Source organism: Mus caroli, chromosome 19 (assembly GCF_900094665.2).
Source record: "Mus caroli chromosome 19, CAROLI_EIJ_v1.1, whole genome shotgun sequence".
In the NCBI taxonomy this organism is placed as follows: Eukaryota; Metazoa; Chordata; class Mammalia; order Rodentia; family Muridae; genus Mus; species Mus caroli.
In genome coordinates this window covers 8,310,806-8,328,185 of record NC_034588.1, presented here as the reverse complement: position 1 = coordinate 8,328,185, position 17,380 = coordinate 8,310,806, and the positions used below count along the sequence as shown (strand labels likewise).

General features: G+C 42.0%; 1 protein-coding gene across 2 annotated transcripts in view; it reads left to right on the top strand.

Annotated features, from left to right (window-relative positions):
• Positions 1-8,232, top strand: part of Ms4a8 (membrane spanning 4-domains A8) — a 15,473-nt gene extending 7,241 nt beyond the window's left edge. Inside the window, exons 4-7 of one of the 2 annotated variants that reach the window (XM_021152540.1) lie at positions 4,078-4,137; positions 4,899-5,036; positions 7,218-7,331; positions 7,930-8,232. In XM_021152540.1, coding sequence (XP_021008199.1) covers positions 4,078-4,137; positions 4,899-5,036; positions 7,218-7,331; positions 7,930-8,034 — 417 coding nt within the window. In that variant the 3' untranslated portion in view covers positions 8,035-8,232. Of the gene's footprint in view, positions 1-4,077; positions 4,138-4,898; positions 5,037-7,217; positions 7,336-7,929 lie in introns of both variants that reach the window. The other variant, XM_021152539.1, reaches the window with a different exon arrangement.
• Positions 8,233-17,380: the final 9,148 nt, after the last annotated feature.

The following is a 17,380-nucleotide window of genomic DNA, read 5'->3' as shown; positions in this document are numbered from 1 at the left end:
AACTACAATATGAACTAACCAGTACCCCCGGAGCTCATGTCTCTAGCTGCATATGTAGCAGAAGATGGCCTAGTCGGCCATCACTGGAAAGAGAGGCCCCTTGGTCTTGCAAACTTTATATGCCTCAGTACGGGGCAACACCAGGGCCAAGAAGTGGGAGTGGGTGAGTAGGGGAGTGGTGGGGGAAGGGTCTGGGGGACTTTTGGGATAGCATTTGAAATGTAAATGAAGAAAATACCTAATTAAAAAATAAATTATAAAAAAATAAATAAATAAAAATAATAATAATCAGTGACTATTCACCAGGATGGTCCTAAAGAGATAAAGATTATGTCACTTGTACCCAGGTGGGGCAGACTTATGAATCTCATGCCTTTTCTTGGAATCCTTGGGCAAATCAATGTTAGGAACAGATGAGATTTGGACATCATCTAATTTAGTGTTCCTCAACATTTAATCAGCCATATTCTGTTTTGTAACCTCTATCTGTTCCTTGTAATCTTTCAGCTGAATCAAGTTTTAAAACTCAATTTACTTTAAAAAAAAAAAAAAAAAAGACTGAGCTCCAAAAACATTTAGTCAATAGAGTCTGTGGCCTGTAAGGTAATGCCAGGACAGGGAAGTAGGAGTGGGTGGGTTAGTGAGCAGGGAGCAGGGGGATGAGATAGAGGGTTTTCGGGGGGAACCAGGGAAGGAGATAACATTTGAAATGTAAGTAAAGAAAATATCTAATAAGAAATAAAAAGTCTTTGCAGACCCCAGGAGGGAACCAAAGGAAGGACTTCTCCACCAGGCCCAAAGCCATGTGGGAATCAATAGACTGGCCTTCGAGCTGGGAACATAACAATTTGCTTACAGTGTATTATTGAGTACTCAGATCAATAAGTGTGGACATTTTTTCAGTATCATTCTAATGGATGCTGGGGGGTGATCAGTTCAGCACTATAATATACAAACTGGAAGGCCATATGATAAAATGTGTATGTCCCCAGGGTCAGAAGAGGATCATCTGTAATGAATCTACAGAAAACCTCAAAACTTCTCTTACTGCAGGTCTACTGGCTGCTTCAGATGTTACACATTGTGTTAATGGTGACACAAGAACTGACATTTTTATGTTCTTTTATTTGAAAATGTTTTAGAAAATGAAAGATGAAATTAGACAACCTTGCTTTTAATTTGGATTAGGCTGGAAACTTAACAGCACCTTCCCATCAGGTTAGACAATGCAAGAAACTCACTAGCTAGGCTGGAGTCTACTGGTCTGCAGTAAGTTTGGAATGTGCAGGTAAATTAAGTCCTTCAGCTCTGCAGCCAAATTCTAAGTCCCCACACACAAAGCCACCATGTTCCCATTGTTGTACTGTGCAAAGGTACTGTTCCCTTAACCAAATGTTCAGTGAGATAGCAAGCTTATTCTATGATTGAAGTATAAAACAGCACCTTTACATTTGATTTCTTGTTTTCCCTTTTCTGTAAACTGGATATACAAACTATTTTTACAGTATCCTGGGATGAATTAAAGTGTGGATTCAAGAAAAGAAACTGTTTAACTCATTACCCATAGAAGGGCTCAGAGGCCATTTTCGTGGAATACCTAGCATGGTAGCTATGCTGTGTTTCTCTGAAAAGCTCCATGGCTTTCATTAGGTTCTCAAGGTTATCTGTGACTCAATCCTACAGTTCTTCCTCCGTGCTGGTTTATTGCCTTTGGATTCTCTCATCTTTTCCTGGTACCTCCCCACCACACACACGCACACACACATGCACACGCACATATACACACGTACACACACATGCACACACACACCCTGCTCTGCCCCTCTCCAACTTCCTTTCTTTTTTGTTTGTCCCTCACCCCCCTGTGACTCATACACAAGGTTTCCCATAAGTATCCCAACTCCAGGGTGACCTAAGAAGTCAAACAATACCTGCCTTTCCCATAAAATAATAAAATGGGATATGTGATCCTATAGCCTCACCAGCCTACAGAATCATAAGGATGTAGCCTTCAAAGAACTTGTTCTGACACATGCCCAGGCTGCAATTTCCTTAGACTCTGAACTGACCCACTTGGAGTTCAATTCCCCTCCCTCCCTCCCCCCAACTCTCTACGGATTAGACGTGTGTTGAAACATCTCACAATGTCACTGCTACTCACTAGTTTACTGTGTCATGTTAGATTCCCCTGAGTGTGTGCTAGAACCAGGAAGTGCCCAACATCCCAAGTGCCCTGGGGGCCTTCATCTAACAACCTTCTTCCCTTTGTCTTCCGGTGTTTTGCTGTTGTTTTCGTTCACTGTTGTTCTTTGTCACTTTCTTAACTCTGTCTCTCCCTTTCCAGTCTCTATCAATTACTAATCTCTATCATGTACTAATTTCTATCAATTACTAACGCCCTCCTCCAGAACAAAGAAGCACCTTCTTTGGCACCTCCAGGGGACTAACAAGAAAGAAAGAAAGAAAGAAAGAAAGAAAGAAAGAAAGAAAGAAAGAAAGAAAGAAAGAAAGAAAGAAAGAAAGGAAACTCAGCTTTCTTCCCTCCCTCCCTTCCTAACACATCTCCATAAGAGAAAATCTGTGGTACTGAGACTTGTTTCTCCACTGACAGAAAATAAAAGAGGACATTTTCCTTGGAAGGGAAGCAACTGAAATAAGTGCACACTGTAGATAACTATGCATCTGCCCCAAGTGGGAAGACTAGGATGAAGGCTAAGACACTGAGTCTGAAGCCAAGCTACCTGGGTTTGAGCTCCAGCCTTGTTGCTTGCTTAGTGCTCTTGACTGAATTATTTAAAACTTCATAAGCCTCATCCTGCCCATATTTTTAAATTTGCTTTATTCATTTTTAAAATTGTACACATAGTGTGATCACATTTACCCCCATTACCCTCTTTTATTCCTCTTCCAACTCCTCCTGACCCCCCCTTCCCCAGTAGTGCATCTCCTACTTTCATGGTGTTTTGTCTTTTGACCCACTGGGTTTAATTATAGCTTCTTGTACGAGCGTGGGTGAGGAGGTATTTGCTGGAGCATGGCATCTTACTAGGGGCTACATGGCTTAAGAAAATGACATATGCACAGATTTTTGCTATCTTTATAAAGGAAATAACAATATTATTAGGTGGACTATTACTCAAGGTTTAAGAAAAAATATTACTTGTGGATGGAGGAATGGAGATTACTAATAAGGACAGAATGAGGAAAATGTTCTCAAATTAGACTGTAGAACTCTATAAATATACTACAAATATTAGGATTGTGTGCTTTACATCAGTGAATGATAAACAAATGAATGAATTCCTCACACACACACACCCCACCAGAGCCATTTCTTAAAGCACCTCAAGTAGAACCCTGCATCTTAGCTGATGCTCTCTCAGACCACCACTGCTAACACACTGGGCCAACAAGGGCAAGTGATCCCTCAACCGCATTGACTACAGATCTCTAATATTGGCAAGAAATTCTCCCCTCATGTTCTGCTTAGCATCAGAGACTCACGTTCATTATCTAAGTGGTTGGACAGAGCCCATTCAGTCACGCAACAGAAAAGACCAATGCTGAGTTCTTCTGGGAACACAGCAATGAAGTCAGCACTGTCCCCCTTCCCTCCAGAGCCCCACACTTCATGAATCCCGAGATAAAACCTGGAAAGCAACAGATGGTGAAGATCTGTAAGCAAACAGCAGGAGATGGGCTAACGTCAATTGACTACTGTGAACGAGTCACTGTAAATGTGAGGCATACATTTTCACAATGATGCCTAAAAAGATAGCAATGTTTGCTGGTTTTCATATTAGGAAATAAAGACTTAAACAAGTTAATAACGCACCAAAGATGGCTTAAGTTTCAAACCAAACTTCAAAACCTGTTCTGGTGAATTGTAAAAATCCTGATTCTCCTATCCCTGCTCTGTCCCTTAGCAAATCATCACACACCTTCTCTGCCATTGTAGATCCGGGGTCTCCATAAGTTACTCTGGATGTGAGCAAATAGATGCACTCTCAGAACCAGATTCCTCGGGAAGGGCGCCTGATGCCTAACCCTTGGTGAGGTCTCAATCTTGTGCACAAGTTTATCATTTCAGGGTCTCTCTCAGTGGCGGCAGAAACTCAGCCCAATTCACCTTGCCTGGTAAGTCACATTCTGGGGCTGTCTGTCCCAGATGGGAGCCTATAGTGTCACAGTGGGGAAAAGGACTGACAAACAAATCTCCTCTTACTCTTGCACTGATAACACCAAGGGCACTCTCATGCATGCTAACTCTTGCATACAGGACACACACACACACACACACACACACCTCATATAGAGAAGGGACAATGCTGCCACCACTCGTAAGATGTCAGAATGGGAAGAAAGAGAGAGGACTGACTAGCTTGCATAGAAGGCCCTCCCAGGAGCAGAAACAAAGCTCTGAGGAGTCCAGGACACACTACACAGACAAGAAACTGAGTATGTCCATAGCGTGTAGCACACTCAGGCCTCCAGCCATTCTTGCCGGGGCCAGTAAAGGCCCCAGCTCCTGCTTCACTAAGAAATCCAGAATCTGAACTCTGCAGACTGACAAAGAGAGACGTTTTTGTGCTTCCCTAGAAATGAACTCTGCTTTCTTGACGAGCAGGTTGCCCAGAGATCAAGGTTCCTACAATTCGATGAGCTCTATTGGAAAATACCCAGAAAGGAAGTTTAACATATCTTGACATACCTCTCTGTGCAGGAAGCATAAAGGGTTTCATACCACTGGACTATGACTTTCATAAATAGCTACAATGGTAAAGACTACGTGTGGTCTATTTTTAACAGTACAGATGGGGAGAGGATGTTTGTTGAACCTGCAGGTCCCAGCTCTGCCCCTCTTCCCCTCCCACCCTGACCCTGTTTGTCTTCTCCAGCTGAATGGCAGTGTGGGCTTGAACATCTTCAGCGCCATCTGTTCTGCAGTGGGCATCATGCTCTACATCACAGATATCAGTATCTCATCAGGATATATCTACACTAGCTACTACCCTTACCAGGAGAACTTGGGTGTGGTGAGTGTCCTTAAACAAAGGTCTCTGCCTTTATTTAGCTATGTTCAGACCTTACCAGAAAGGCCCTGGCAACCAAGCCCTCCCACTGAACACTGGAGGCAAAGGACCAGGACAGGGTTTAAAGTCCTCAGCCATATCCTTCCCTCAGCTTTTACTGCCTGTGTGAGATAGTTAGGTGCCTTGTAGCACTGGAAAAATCAAACAGGACGATGCAGAAATACCAGCTGCCAATTTATTACCAGCTGTCTGCCATCTCCGCTTTCCTGTCAGCTATGTAGGCCAAGGTTCAAGAGCCACTTTTTTCCTCCTTTAAAAACTCTCTTGTTTATATTTTTAGGTTACTGTGCAGTTTCATCACGACACATACCTGTCATCCTCTGTCCTCAGTTGCTCCCTTTCCACCTCCTGTCCACCCTTCACTTCCAGTTGCTTCCCTTTCTTCCCCCCAAATTGGTTCCAGCTTTTATTTTACTTGCTTTCTACTTTTTTATTTTTAACGATTTATTTATTTTATTCTGTGTGTACAAGTGTTTTGTGGTCATGTACATCTGTATATGACACATGTATGCCTGGTTCCCATGGAGGTCAGAAGAGACCCTTGGATACCCTGAAACTGGAGTTACACATAGTTATGAGCCACCATGTGGATGCTGGGAACTGAACCCAGGCCTTCAGCAAAAGCAGCCCTTGATATCAACCACAGAAACATCTCTCCATCCCCCACCTCCTTTATGACAATTTCCTCCTTTCTCAAGATTCCCCTTCTAGCATTATGACCAACAAAACATAAACACACACACACACACACACACTAAAATCTAGGTTCCACATATGAGAGAAAACATGCACCATTATTATGTTAAGAGAAATATGCAGAGTTCAGGAAGATAATAATAATAGCTTCCAGTTGCATTCATTTTCTTGCAAATGTCAGGATGTACACAAGATCAGGCTCTGCAGCAGCCCCTCACAGGGGGAGGCTAGGATTGACAGACCCCCAACAAACTTTTTCTGCAGAGCCAGATACGCTTTTAGGCTTCTCTGGATATACCCTTCCTGTCACACACAACAGAAAACAGTAACTGAATGAGCATGGCTAAGCAATGGCAGGACCAGCTCCAACAGCTGTCACCTGCTCACCTGTACTACAACCAGCACCATGTAATAGAAATAGAAGATGAGGTGCATATAGGATTTCAGATTCTCCTTTGCCACATTGAAAAATGCAACTAATTTTTTATTTTAATTTTTTAATTAGCATACACTATTAAAAGAAGAAGTGATGGTCAAGGAAGGGAGAGAGGTCTGATTCTGTAGAGACAGGCTCTGCATCAGGTTCTTTGTTCACTCCAGCCACTATGGTGGAGATCAGCTCCAGGTCTCAGGGAATGAGGGCATCTAGGAAGAGTGATTCCTGCACAGAGAGACAGACAGCATGGTAGAGACTTTGGGGATAGTTCTGGCTCATATAGCAGAATAGACGGTGGCAGGTCCTATAGGTTTTGGAGGAAGGGAGGAGGCTGTAACCCACCACATAGGCCTGTGACAAAGGGAAAGGATTGTACATTGCCTGCAGAGAAGGAAGGATTCTTGCTAATGTGGGACTTAGAAGAAGTGAGAGAGATGAGGGGCAGAACCACATTTAGTTCAGGTGTAGTAAGGGTCGGGAATATTTTCATTTTGAGCAGTGATTCTTTGATGTCCAGGTGGATTTTACACCAACAACGCACATCAGTTTGGGCCTCAGCATTAATCTGGTACTCATCAGATACTGAGATAATTAGGCAGCCTCACCCAACAGACCAAATTCTCCTCCCCTCCTTCACCCTTCCTCAGCCCCTGTCAGCCTGACCACCTCAAAGCTCTCTTCATCATGGCAGTCAGCCTGATCCTTTTGATATGAAAGTCATGTGTATCCTCTACACAACCCATTTTACTAAGAAATTACCCTGAAGCAACCATTTCCTTAACCTATGAACCTCCTTCCTGTAAAGGATATTGCAATCGATCATAAAATAACCATTTTCCACCCATATTATAGCATCATAAAAATCTGGGAGACATTTGCCCCATAAGGTTCAGGGAGGGAGACTTTGCCAAGGCCACACAGATGATCCATTGTTGAGTCTCATCAAACTCCTGGTCCAGCACTGATGCCATCCCGGTTTCTTCTGATTCCAGAGAACAGGCGTGGCTATTTCTAGTGTGCTGCTCATCTTCTGCCTCTTGGAGCTCAGCATTGCAAGTGTGTCCTCCCACTTTGGCTGCCAGGTGGCCTGTTGTCACTACAACAATGTGAGTCCTAGGGCTCTTTGTGGGTAGAAATACACCCCAATTCGATGGGATACTAACAGGGTCTCTGTGAATTCCATTCCAGCTAAAGAGGAGGAAGTGGGAAAATATCTATGGGCCTCAGTGTTTGTCTTTAATGAGCCTTTATTACTGGGGTACCTTAGTCTACTTTCTGTTGTTATCACTAAGGCTGGGCAACTTATAAAATAAAAAGGTTTACTTGCCTCTCAGCTCCAGTGGCTGGAGTATCTAAACATCATTACCCTGGGGTACTTCTGAGCAGTGGCTTTCTCTGCCTGGGTTATAATATAAAAGAGAAGGAAAAGAAGAATGCTCTGGTTTAGAAAGGCTCAAGTACACGAGGTGATCTTGCTTTGTTACAACATCCTCCTGTGAAAAGTAGCCCTCTCCCTGAGCCAAGCATAGATCCATTTACGAAAGTGGTACCCATAGCCTGATTGCCATCCACCAGAGCTCACCTCCTGCAGGTTCCATCACCTCAGCAGCACCATGCCAGAGTGTAGGCTTCCAGCATCCAATCTCTAGAGGACTACTCTATCCTTAGTGTAGTGTTTACCTGCTGTGTGCTGTTGTTTTTCAGCCAGGTGTGGTCATTCCAAACGTCTATGCAACAAACCCAGTGGTCATCCCAGAACCACCAAACCCAATACCAAGTTATTCCGAAGTAGTTCAAGACTCCAGATAAGTGAACCTGAAGATTCTAGAGACCAAGTGACATCCTCTCCTACCTAGACTCTTATAAACCAAGTTCTTCCTTTCCTGACGAAGGGTAAATATCTTTCTTGTGGCCTAAATTATAGACTCTTGCTTCAACTCACCCTGGAAAAATCTCTATTAAAACAAGATGGGAGAATGAAATGGATTCAAATAAAGATGCTCTAGCAGGACATATGCATCTGTATGATGTCAGATATCCCTACACTAGCCTTTGTGTACTCACATTCATGTAATCCATGCCTTCAGGAGTTTTTAGGATGGAGAAATAGCTATTTCATCTTCCAAACTTTCCTTTGTCAGTCATTCAGTCATTTAATAAATATGTATCAAGCATCAGAAATGCCCAAGGCTCTGTTTGGGGCAGATATGAACCTGACATAGTTCTTGACCTCATGGATAAGCAAACTGCTGGCCTCAGAAGGAGGGGGAGGAGAAAGAGAAAGAGGAGGGAAAACCCTTTGTTTTGGGTAGTCCAGGACAGAAAGCAGAGGAAGAAAACACAGAAGAAACACGAAGATGGATATGATTGATTCTGTCAGTAATGCAACAAGAAGTGATAAAGGCAAAGCAATGAGGCTAGCTGAGGTGGCAGCATTTGAATAGGCTGTGTAAGGGCAGTGGGGGCTTCTGCCTATAGTGAGAAAGCATAGAATTCAGGAGAGGGTCAACCCCTAGAATTGCTGGTATCTTTGTTCAATGGCACCACTGAGTTTGAGGGGCTGAGTTTTAATACATGACTTTTAGGAGTAGATAAACACTCAGCCTATAAGATAGACTATGTAAAGTCTGTTGACATGATTTCAGATGTCATGTATAAGAAAGCAACATGTAAGTTGGGGGTTCAGTTTTCAGCAAGGAGGGATGGATGGAGCAGCAATATTGAGAGATCAGTTGTCATAATTTCTAGTGGAGCTGTTTTCCCAACAGTACCACCTCCCCATTTCCATACCCTCTGGCCTACAACTCCAGCAGAAGCCTACTACTCTACTGGAGACCACAGTACTTGGAATCCCAGGTAGGACTCCGCCCAAAGCCCAACACTCCTTAGAGCCCACCCAGTTTTCCTAATAATATTCCCTCTCCTGATCTCCATACCCCAGTCCATAACTCCGAAAGAAGTCCACTGCTCTATGGGAGACCATGCCAGTACTCAAAACCCCATAATCCATGTGGGTACCTGGAACCCCAGAGGCCACACTGGTATCCAGAATCCCAGAAACCCTCTGCTCTACCAGAGACCATGCCAGTACCTAGATCACCATAGACCACACTACTTCTCAAAACCCCAGAACCCCAATGCAATTCTGGCCCCCAAAATCCCAGAGATCATGCAGGTCATCAAAACCCCAGTGGAGACACCCTACTGGACCTGAAAACTTGCCAGTCACCAGAAGCACAGGTGTCTCAGGCAAGAAGACCATAAAGAAAACAGAACCAAGAGAAAAGCATCCATCTAACAAAGATAAACTCAGAAACTGTCACCTAAACTTATAATTACCCCAACCCAGACATCTAGAGGACAGCATAAGAACACAATCAACAGGAGCCAAGGCAATACATGGAACTACCAGAGCCCAGCCACGCTACTACAGCAAGCCCTAGCTATTCCAGCACAGGTGAAGCACGAGAGAATAACCTTAAAACCAATTTTATGGAGATGAGAGAAGTCTTTAAAGAGGAAATGAATAAATCTCTTAAAGCAATCCAGGAAAACATTAACAAACAATAGGAGGAAAGGAATAAAACCCTGAAAATAAAGCCAAGAGAGCCAAGAAAAATAAACAAACAGGTAGAGGAAATGGAAAATAGAAATAAAAGCAATACAGAACACAAACTGAGAAAATCCTGGAGATGGAAAATCTAGATACGCAAACAGGAACTACAGATGCAACAGCATCAACAGAATACAAGAAATGGAAGAGAGAATCTCAAACATGAAAGATATGATAGAAGAAATTGATACATCTGTTAAAGGAAATGTTAAATCTAAAAGATTCCTGACACAAAACATCCAGGAAATACGTGTCATGAGAAAAACCAAACCTAAGAATAATGGGAAAAGGAGGAGGAGGAGGAGCAGGAGGAAGAGGAAGAGGAGAAGGAGGAAGAAGAAAGGGAGAAGGAGAAAGAGGAGAAAGATTGCCAGCTCAAGTACTCCTCAAAAAATATATTTAACAAAATCATAGAAGAAAATCTACCTTAAGAAAATGAAGGCACAGCATACCCAAACTTATGGGACACAGTGATAGCACTGCTAAGAGGAAAGTTCATAGCACAAAGTGCCTTCATAAAGAAATTAGAAAGATCTTGTACTAGCAACTTAACATCACATCTGAAATCCCTAGAACAAAAAGAAGTAAAAATATACAAGAAGAGTAGATGGCAGGAAATAATCAAACTCAGGGCTGAAATCAATAGAATAGAAATAAAGAGAACAATACAAAGAATCAATGAAACAAACAGCTGGTTCTTCGAGAATATCAACAAGATAGAAAAATCCTTATCCAAACTAACTAAAAGGCAGAATATCCAAATTAACAAAATCAGAAGTGAAAAGATGGACATAACAGACACCAAGGAACTCCAAATAATCAGTTGGTCATACTTCAAAAACTTGTACTCCACAAAATTGAGAAACCTAAAAGAAATGTACAGTTTCCCTGATAGATACCACTTGCCAGAGTTAAATCAAAATCAGGCAAACAATTTAAATAGACTTATAACCATTAAGGAGATAAGAAGCAGTCATTAAAATTCTCCCAACCCAGGGTTGGGGATTTAGCTCAGTGGTAGAGCACTTGCCTAGCAAGCACAAGGCCCTGGGTTAGATGCTCAGCTCTGGAAAAAAAAAAAGAAATTCTCCCAACCCACCCACCAAAACAAAAAAAAAAACAAAAACAAAAACAAAAACAGGAAAACAGGGGCAAATGGTTTTAGTGCAGAATTCTATCAGTTTCAAAAAAGAGCTAACACCAATACTCCTCAAATCATTTAGAAACAGAAGGAACATTACCAAATTCATTTTATGTGGCCACAATCACCAAACTACACAAAGACTCAACAAAGAAAAAAATATTACAAACCAATTTCCTTCATGAGCTTTGATGCAAAAACATTCAATAAAATACTTGCAAATCAAAGCCAAGAGCACATCAAAAACATACATCATAATCATGTAGGCTTCATCCCAGAGATGTGAGGGTGGTTCAGCATATAGAAATCTGTCAACACATAGACTAACTGAAAGAAAAAAAAAATCACATGATCATCTCATTAGATTCTGAAAAAAAGTCTTTGACAAAATCCTGGTCTGAGCTGCCCCCTAAAGTCCTGTTGGTGTCCATGGATCATGCCACTGTGAAGCCATAGATGCATAGCCTGTGCTGCCCCCTGAGGCCATGGTAATGTCCATAGTTGGGCTGCTTCCAAGGGCCTTGTCTGCGTATGAGCCAGCTATAGCCTGGGGCCATGTTTGTGGTATGTGTTGTCACTAGAAACCATGTAGAAGCCCATGATCTGTACTCCCATTAACTGTAAAGAGCAAGGAAGCTACTTTTGCAATGATATCAATAACTGCAGACACATAGTTGAGAAAGAGGAAGATGGAAGGCTTCTGTAACCGCCAATACCCTACCCACAACCCAAAAAAAAAGCTAAACAGGAAACCACTGAAGAGAAGTCTTAAAAAGTATACTATGGTGTACAGACAGGAGCCTAGCATGTCTGTCCTCTGAGAGGCCCAACAAGCAGCTGACTGAGACAGATGCAGATACTTATACCCAACCATTGGACTGAACCCAACCATTGGGGACCCCTGTGGTTGAATTAGAGAAAGGATGGGAGAAGCTCAGGAGGAGAGTAACCCCATAGGAAGACCAGCAGTCTCAATTAACCCGGACCCCTGAGATCTCTCAGACACTGAGCCACCAATCAGACAGCATAGATGAGCTGGTCCAAGGCCCCTGACTCATATACAGTAGAGGACTGCCTGGTCTGGCCTCAGTGGGAAAAGACTAGAAGACTCACCTAACCCTCAAGAAACTTGAAGCCCCAGGGACTGGGGAGGTCTGACAGGGGAGGAGGGAATCCTCTTGGAGACAGGGAGGAGGAGGAATGGGATGAGAAACTGGGGGGAGGAGGGACCAGGAGAGGGGCAACAGATGGACTGTAAGAAAAATAAAAGTCATTTTTTTAAAAGTGCCATAAAGATGCTGAAGTTAGTTCTCTACCACTGATGGCTTTTTACAGGGGTGCACAAGAGGAAAGACTCAGTTCTATTTAAGGTCCAGTCCACTGAGAGTTTGACCATGCTCCATTGAGTAAATAGATAACACAAAGTGGACTTCATTTTGTCATTGCTTTGTTTTTCTTTGGAGGTGAGGTCATGAGGTGGGATTAGACATGAAAGAAATTAGTGTGATTGGGGTGCATGATGTGAAATTCCCAATCAATAAAAATACTATGTTAAAAGGGGGAAAAAGAGAAAATAATAGTAATGTAAAGTATCTTGAGTTATTCTAATGAAGCAAGTGAAAAAAAAAAACCTTTTAAAAAAAAGATTCTTTTTTCCCAAGATTGATTGATTGATTGATTGATTGATTGATTGATTGATTGATTTTATGCATATGAGTACACTGTCACTGTCTTCGGACACACCAGAAGAGAGCGTCAGATCCCATTACAGATGGTTGTGAGCCACCATGTGGTTGCTGGGAATTGAACTCAGGACCTCTGGAAGAGTAGTCAGTGCTCTTAACCACTGAGCCATCTCTCCAGCCCATGAAAGACCTTTATGACAAGAACTTTAAGTCTTTAAAAAAAGAAATTGAAGAAGCTATCAATATCAAAAGATGGAAAGATCACCCATGCTCATGGATTATATGATTACCATAGTAAAAATGGCCATCTTACAAAAAGCAATCTACAGATTTAAGGTAATCCCTGGTGGGGTACATTGTGTGAAGGTATGTCTCTGTATATTCAATTGTTAATTCTATACCAGCAGAAAGCTAAATACTGGCAGGTTCTTAGTATTGTTATTTCTATGGCCCATCACCAGTCTGATATTTTGTAAATATTCATTCTTCTTCATCTGCCTAAGGCAATCTAGAATTGTATCTGGTTGGCTATAATAAATATCTGATGGCCAATAGTTGGGCAAGAAGTGGAAGACAGAACTTCCAGGCAGACAGAGGAACACTGGGAGAAGAATGAGGCTCGCACATAAACAGAGGGATCAGAGCAGAACAGAGAGGTAGAGCTGGCCACGTGATAGGACATAGTGCCAGGATTAGTCAGGTTAGAGTCAGACTCAAGAGATTGCCCATAAAAAGGCCTAAGCATAAAAATACTAAAATTCCTCTATGTCATTATATCGCAGTCAGGTCTAAGAAAGTCCGGCTGTAAATCCCTATCAGAATTTCAACATAATCTTTATAGACCTTGAAAGAATAATACTCAACTTCATCTGGAAAAAAATACAAATTGTACAATCTTGTACAATAAAAGAACTTCCAGAGGTATCACCATCCCTGGTCTCAAGCTCTACTACAGGGCTATAGCAACAATAGCCACACTGTGAAAACAGATAGGTTGATCGATGAAATCAAATTGAAGTCCCAGATGGAAATTCACACACCTATGAACACCTGATTTTTCACAGTAGACAATAGGAAAAAGAAAGCATCTTCAACAAATGGTGCTGGTCTAAATGGATGCTGGCATGTAGAAGAACACAAATAGATCCATATCTATCACCCTGCACAAAACTCAAGTTCAAAAGATTTTCACTAACACCACATCTGACAGAGGGCTAATATCCAAAATATTTAAAGAACTCAAGAAACTAGGCATCAACAAACCAAATAATTCAATTTAAAATTGAGATGCATATCTAAACAGAGAATTCTCAACAGTGGAATCTCAAATCTGTTTAGATATGCATCTCAATTTTAAATTGAAAATCTTTTCCCATTTCCTAGGTTACCATTTTGTCTATTGACAGTCTTTGCCATTCAGAGGCTTTTCAGTTTCATGAGATTACATTTAAGTGTTGATGTTAGGCCTGCACTATTGGTGTTCTTTGCAGAAACTTGTCCTTGTGCCAATGATTTCAAGGGTATTCTCCATTTTCTCTTTTATCACATTTAGTGTATCTGGTCTTATGTTGATGCCTTTGATCCACTTTAACTTGAGTACAAATTGAGTGAATATTATGACAGGCATAAGATTGAATTTTAGAGATGTTTTGATTTGCATTTCAAAAGAAATGTTCAATATCTTTACCCATCAGGGAAATGCAAATCAAAACATCTCTATAATTCAATCTTATGCCTGTCATAATATCCAAGATCCAAAACACAAGTGACAGCTTATGCTGTGAAGGATGCGGATCAAGGGTGTACACTCCTCCATTGACAGTAGGAGTACAAATTTGTACAGCTACTATGGGAAGAATATGGCAGTTCCTCAGAAAATTGAGAATCAATACCTCAAGACCCCATTATACCACTCTTGGGCATATAACAAAGGACACTCCATCCTACCACAGATACTTGCTCAACTGTGTTCATAGCAGCTTCATTCATAACAGGCAGAAGCTAGAAACAACCTAAATGTTCCTCAGCTGAAGAATGGACAACAAAAATGTGGCACATGTACAAAGCAAAATATTACTTCTGTTAAAATAATAATAACAGAATGTTTGGACAAATAGATGCAACTAGAAAAAAATCATCCTGAGTGAGGTAACCCAGACCCAGAAGGATCCAGTATGTACTCACTTATAAGTGGATATTAGCTATAAAGTAAAGGATGATCATGCTGCAATCCACAGACCTAGAGAGGCTAAGAAACAAGGAAGACTCAAGTGGGAGGGGGGTGCATGAATCTCTCTGGGAAGGAGAAATAGAATAGATATTGTGGGTAAGACTTAGGATGAGATGGGTGGGGATGGAAACAGGAGCGATGGGGTGGGGGTAGGGGTAAAGAAGAGAATGCTTGGAGAAATACCAGGAATTGGGAGGTGGGGAGGCATCTTGAAAATGGGTTAGAAATCTAGTGCAGTGGAAACTCTCAGAAATCTACAAAGGTTACCCTGATTAAGACCCTTAGAAAAGAGGGATAGGGAGGCTGAACCAGCTGTCTCCTGTAACCAGGCAAGAATTCCAGTGGAGGAATTGGAACACCAACCAAGCCACAAAACTTTCAGCCACAATTTGCCCTACTTACAAGATGTGTTAGTCTAGAGGTGGTGCAAAAATTGGGAGAGAAGCCAACCATTGGCTGGTCCAGCTTGAGGCCCATACCATGAGAGGAAGCCCATCCATGACCCTTCGTGGAGGGCTAGGAACCAAACCCTGGATAGCCCAGACCTAGGGTAGAATCAAACATGACCAGCAAAAACAAATACAAACAAACAAACAAAAGCCAAAGAAATTCCTAATGGCATTTTGTTATACTCATTATCATCATCAGAGAGGCTTCACCCAGTAACGGATAGAAACAGAAACAGATTCACAGTCAAACATTAGGCAGAGCTCAGGTCCTGCCGAAGAAGAAGAGGAAGGGGCTACAGAGATTAAGGACACCACAGAAAACCCACCGAATCAACTAACTTGGGTACATATGAGCTCACGGAGACCGAACTATCTATCAATCAGGGAGCCTGCGTGTTCTAACTTAGGCTCTCTGCTTATATGTCATGGTTGTTTAACTTGATCTTCTTGTAGGACTCCTAAGGGTGAGAGCAGGACCTGGCCCTGACTCTTTTGCCAGTTTCTGGGACCCTTTTCCTCTACTAAGTTGCCTTGTCCAGTCTTAATACCAGGGGAGGTGTGAAGTCTTATTGCAACCTAGTATGCCATATCCCTGGGAGGCCTGACCTTTTCTGAAGGGAAAGGAGAAGTGGAAGGGGGAAAGGGAAGTAGAAGGGAGGTTTTTGGAGGGAAGGAGGGAAGAGAAACTTGTAGTCTGGTTATAATTCATAAGAGAAGAGTAAATTAATTCAAAAAAAATTGCTAGTAGAGGAGGGTACTACAATATCTGCTGGGTAGGAACCCAGCAACCCACAAGACACCCACAGAGTAAGAAAGCTCTGGCCCAAAATGGTGACAGTGCTAAAGTTGAGAAATGAACCATATTTTTTTTTTTTTGAGGAAAAAAAAAAACAATTATCTCAAAGGGCCATGAAAGACTAATCCATCCAAACACACAACTGTATAGAGCCAGGTTATCTTCATATTCATGCACCAAAACCAAACCATTAAAACAGGACGGATGGGAGAATCTACGTGAGCCAGACATGAAGGATATGCACAAACCTGATGAGGTTCAGGGTGCACCGCCCCAAAATGTGTCATCAGCCACTTGAGAAAATCCATAATGGGGAAATTCACTCACACCTTCCCTTGCCCATCCTCCTAAAGCCACTATGGAGAAGCTCCCTCAAGGGTCATGTTCACAGCTAGAAAGGCATCTGCTGCCTGAAGATATTATATACGCAGAGATATACACAGAGAAGATATTAGATAAACAGTTCATGCTAGGCTCACCTGTTTATCACCCTAGGTCACTCTTTTTAAATCTTTTTTCAGATGTTACTTATTTTTATTTTGTGAGCATGGAGGGGTGTTTTGGCTTCATTTATGTGCATGTGCCACATACATACAGTGCCTGTGGATACCCCAAGAGGACATTAGAACCCCTAGAACTGGGATTACAGCTGGTTATTGGTGGGGACAACATATTATCACATAGATGGTGCCTGGGACTCTGCGACACAGGAGAGAGACACATCCCTCCAGGGCACCAGCCATCAGAAATAAGGAACTGCCCACAGAAGGCCTGGGTGATGACATTTCAGAAGCCTGCAGGTGGTTCATTTCTAAATAAGTTGCTCTCATTTCTCCTAAACTTAGCCCTGGACAATGGCTGTGTAGATTTTACTTGTGTATGACTGCTTTTCAGTCGACCTTGGTGCACATAATTATTCTATTTTATTGGTCTTTCCTATTTCTTTTTCCTTCTGCTCCGTTGAATTCTGTGAAACTAGATGTTTCTAAATGTAATGATTCTTGTTGTTGTTGCTGTTGTTGTTGTTTTGGTTTTGTTTATTTTTTTTTTAAATATTTTCTTTATTTACATTTCAAGTGTTATCCCCTTTCCTAGTTTCCCCTCAGAAAATCCCCTATCCCCTTGTCTTAGTCAGGGTTTCTATACCTGCACAAACATCATGACCAAGAAGCAAGTTGGGGAGGAAAGGGTTTATTCGGCTTACACTTCCATGCTGCTGTTCATCACCAAAGGAAGTCAGG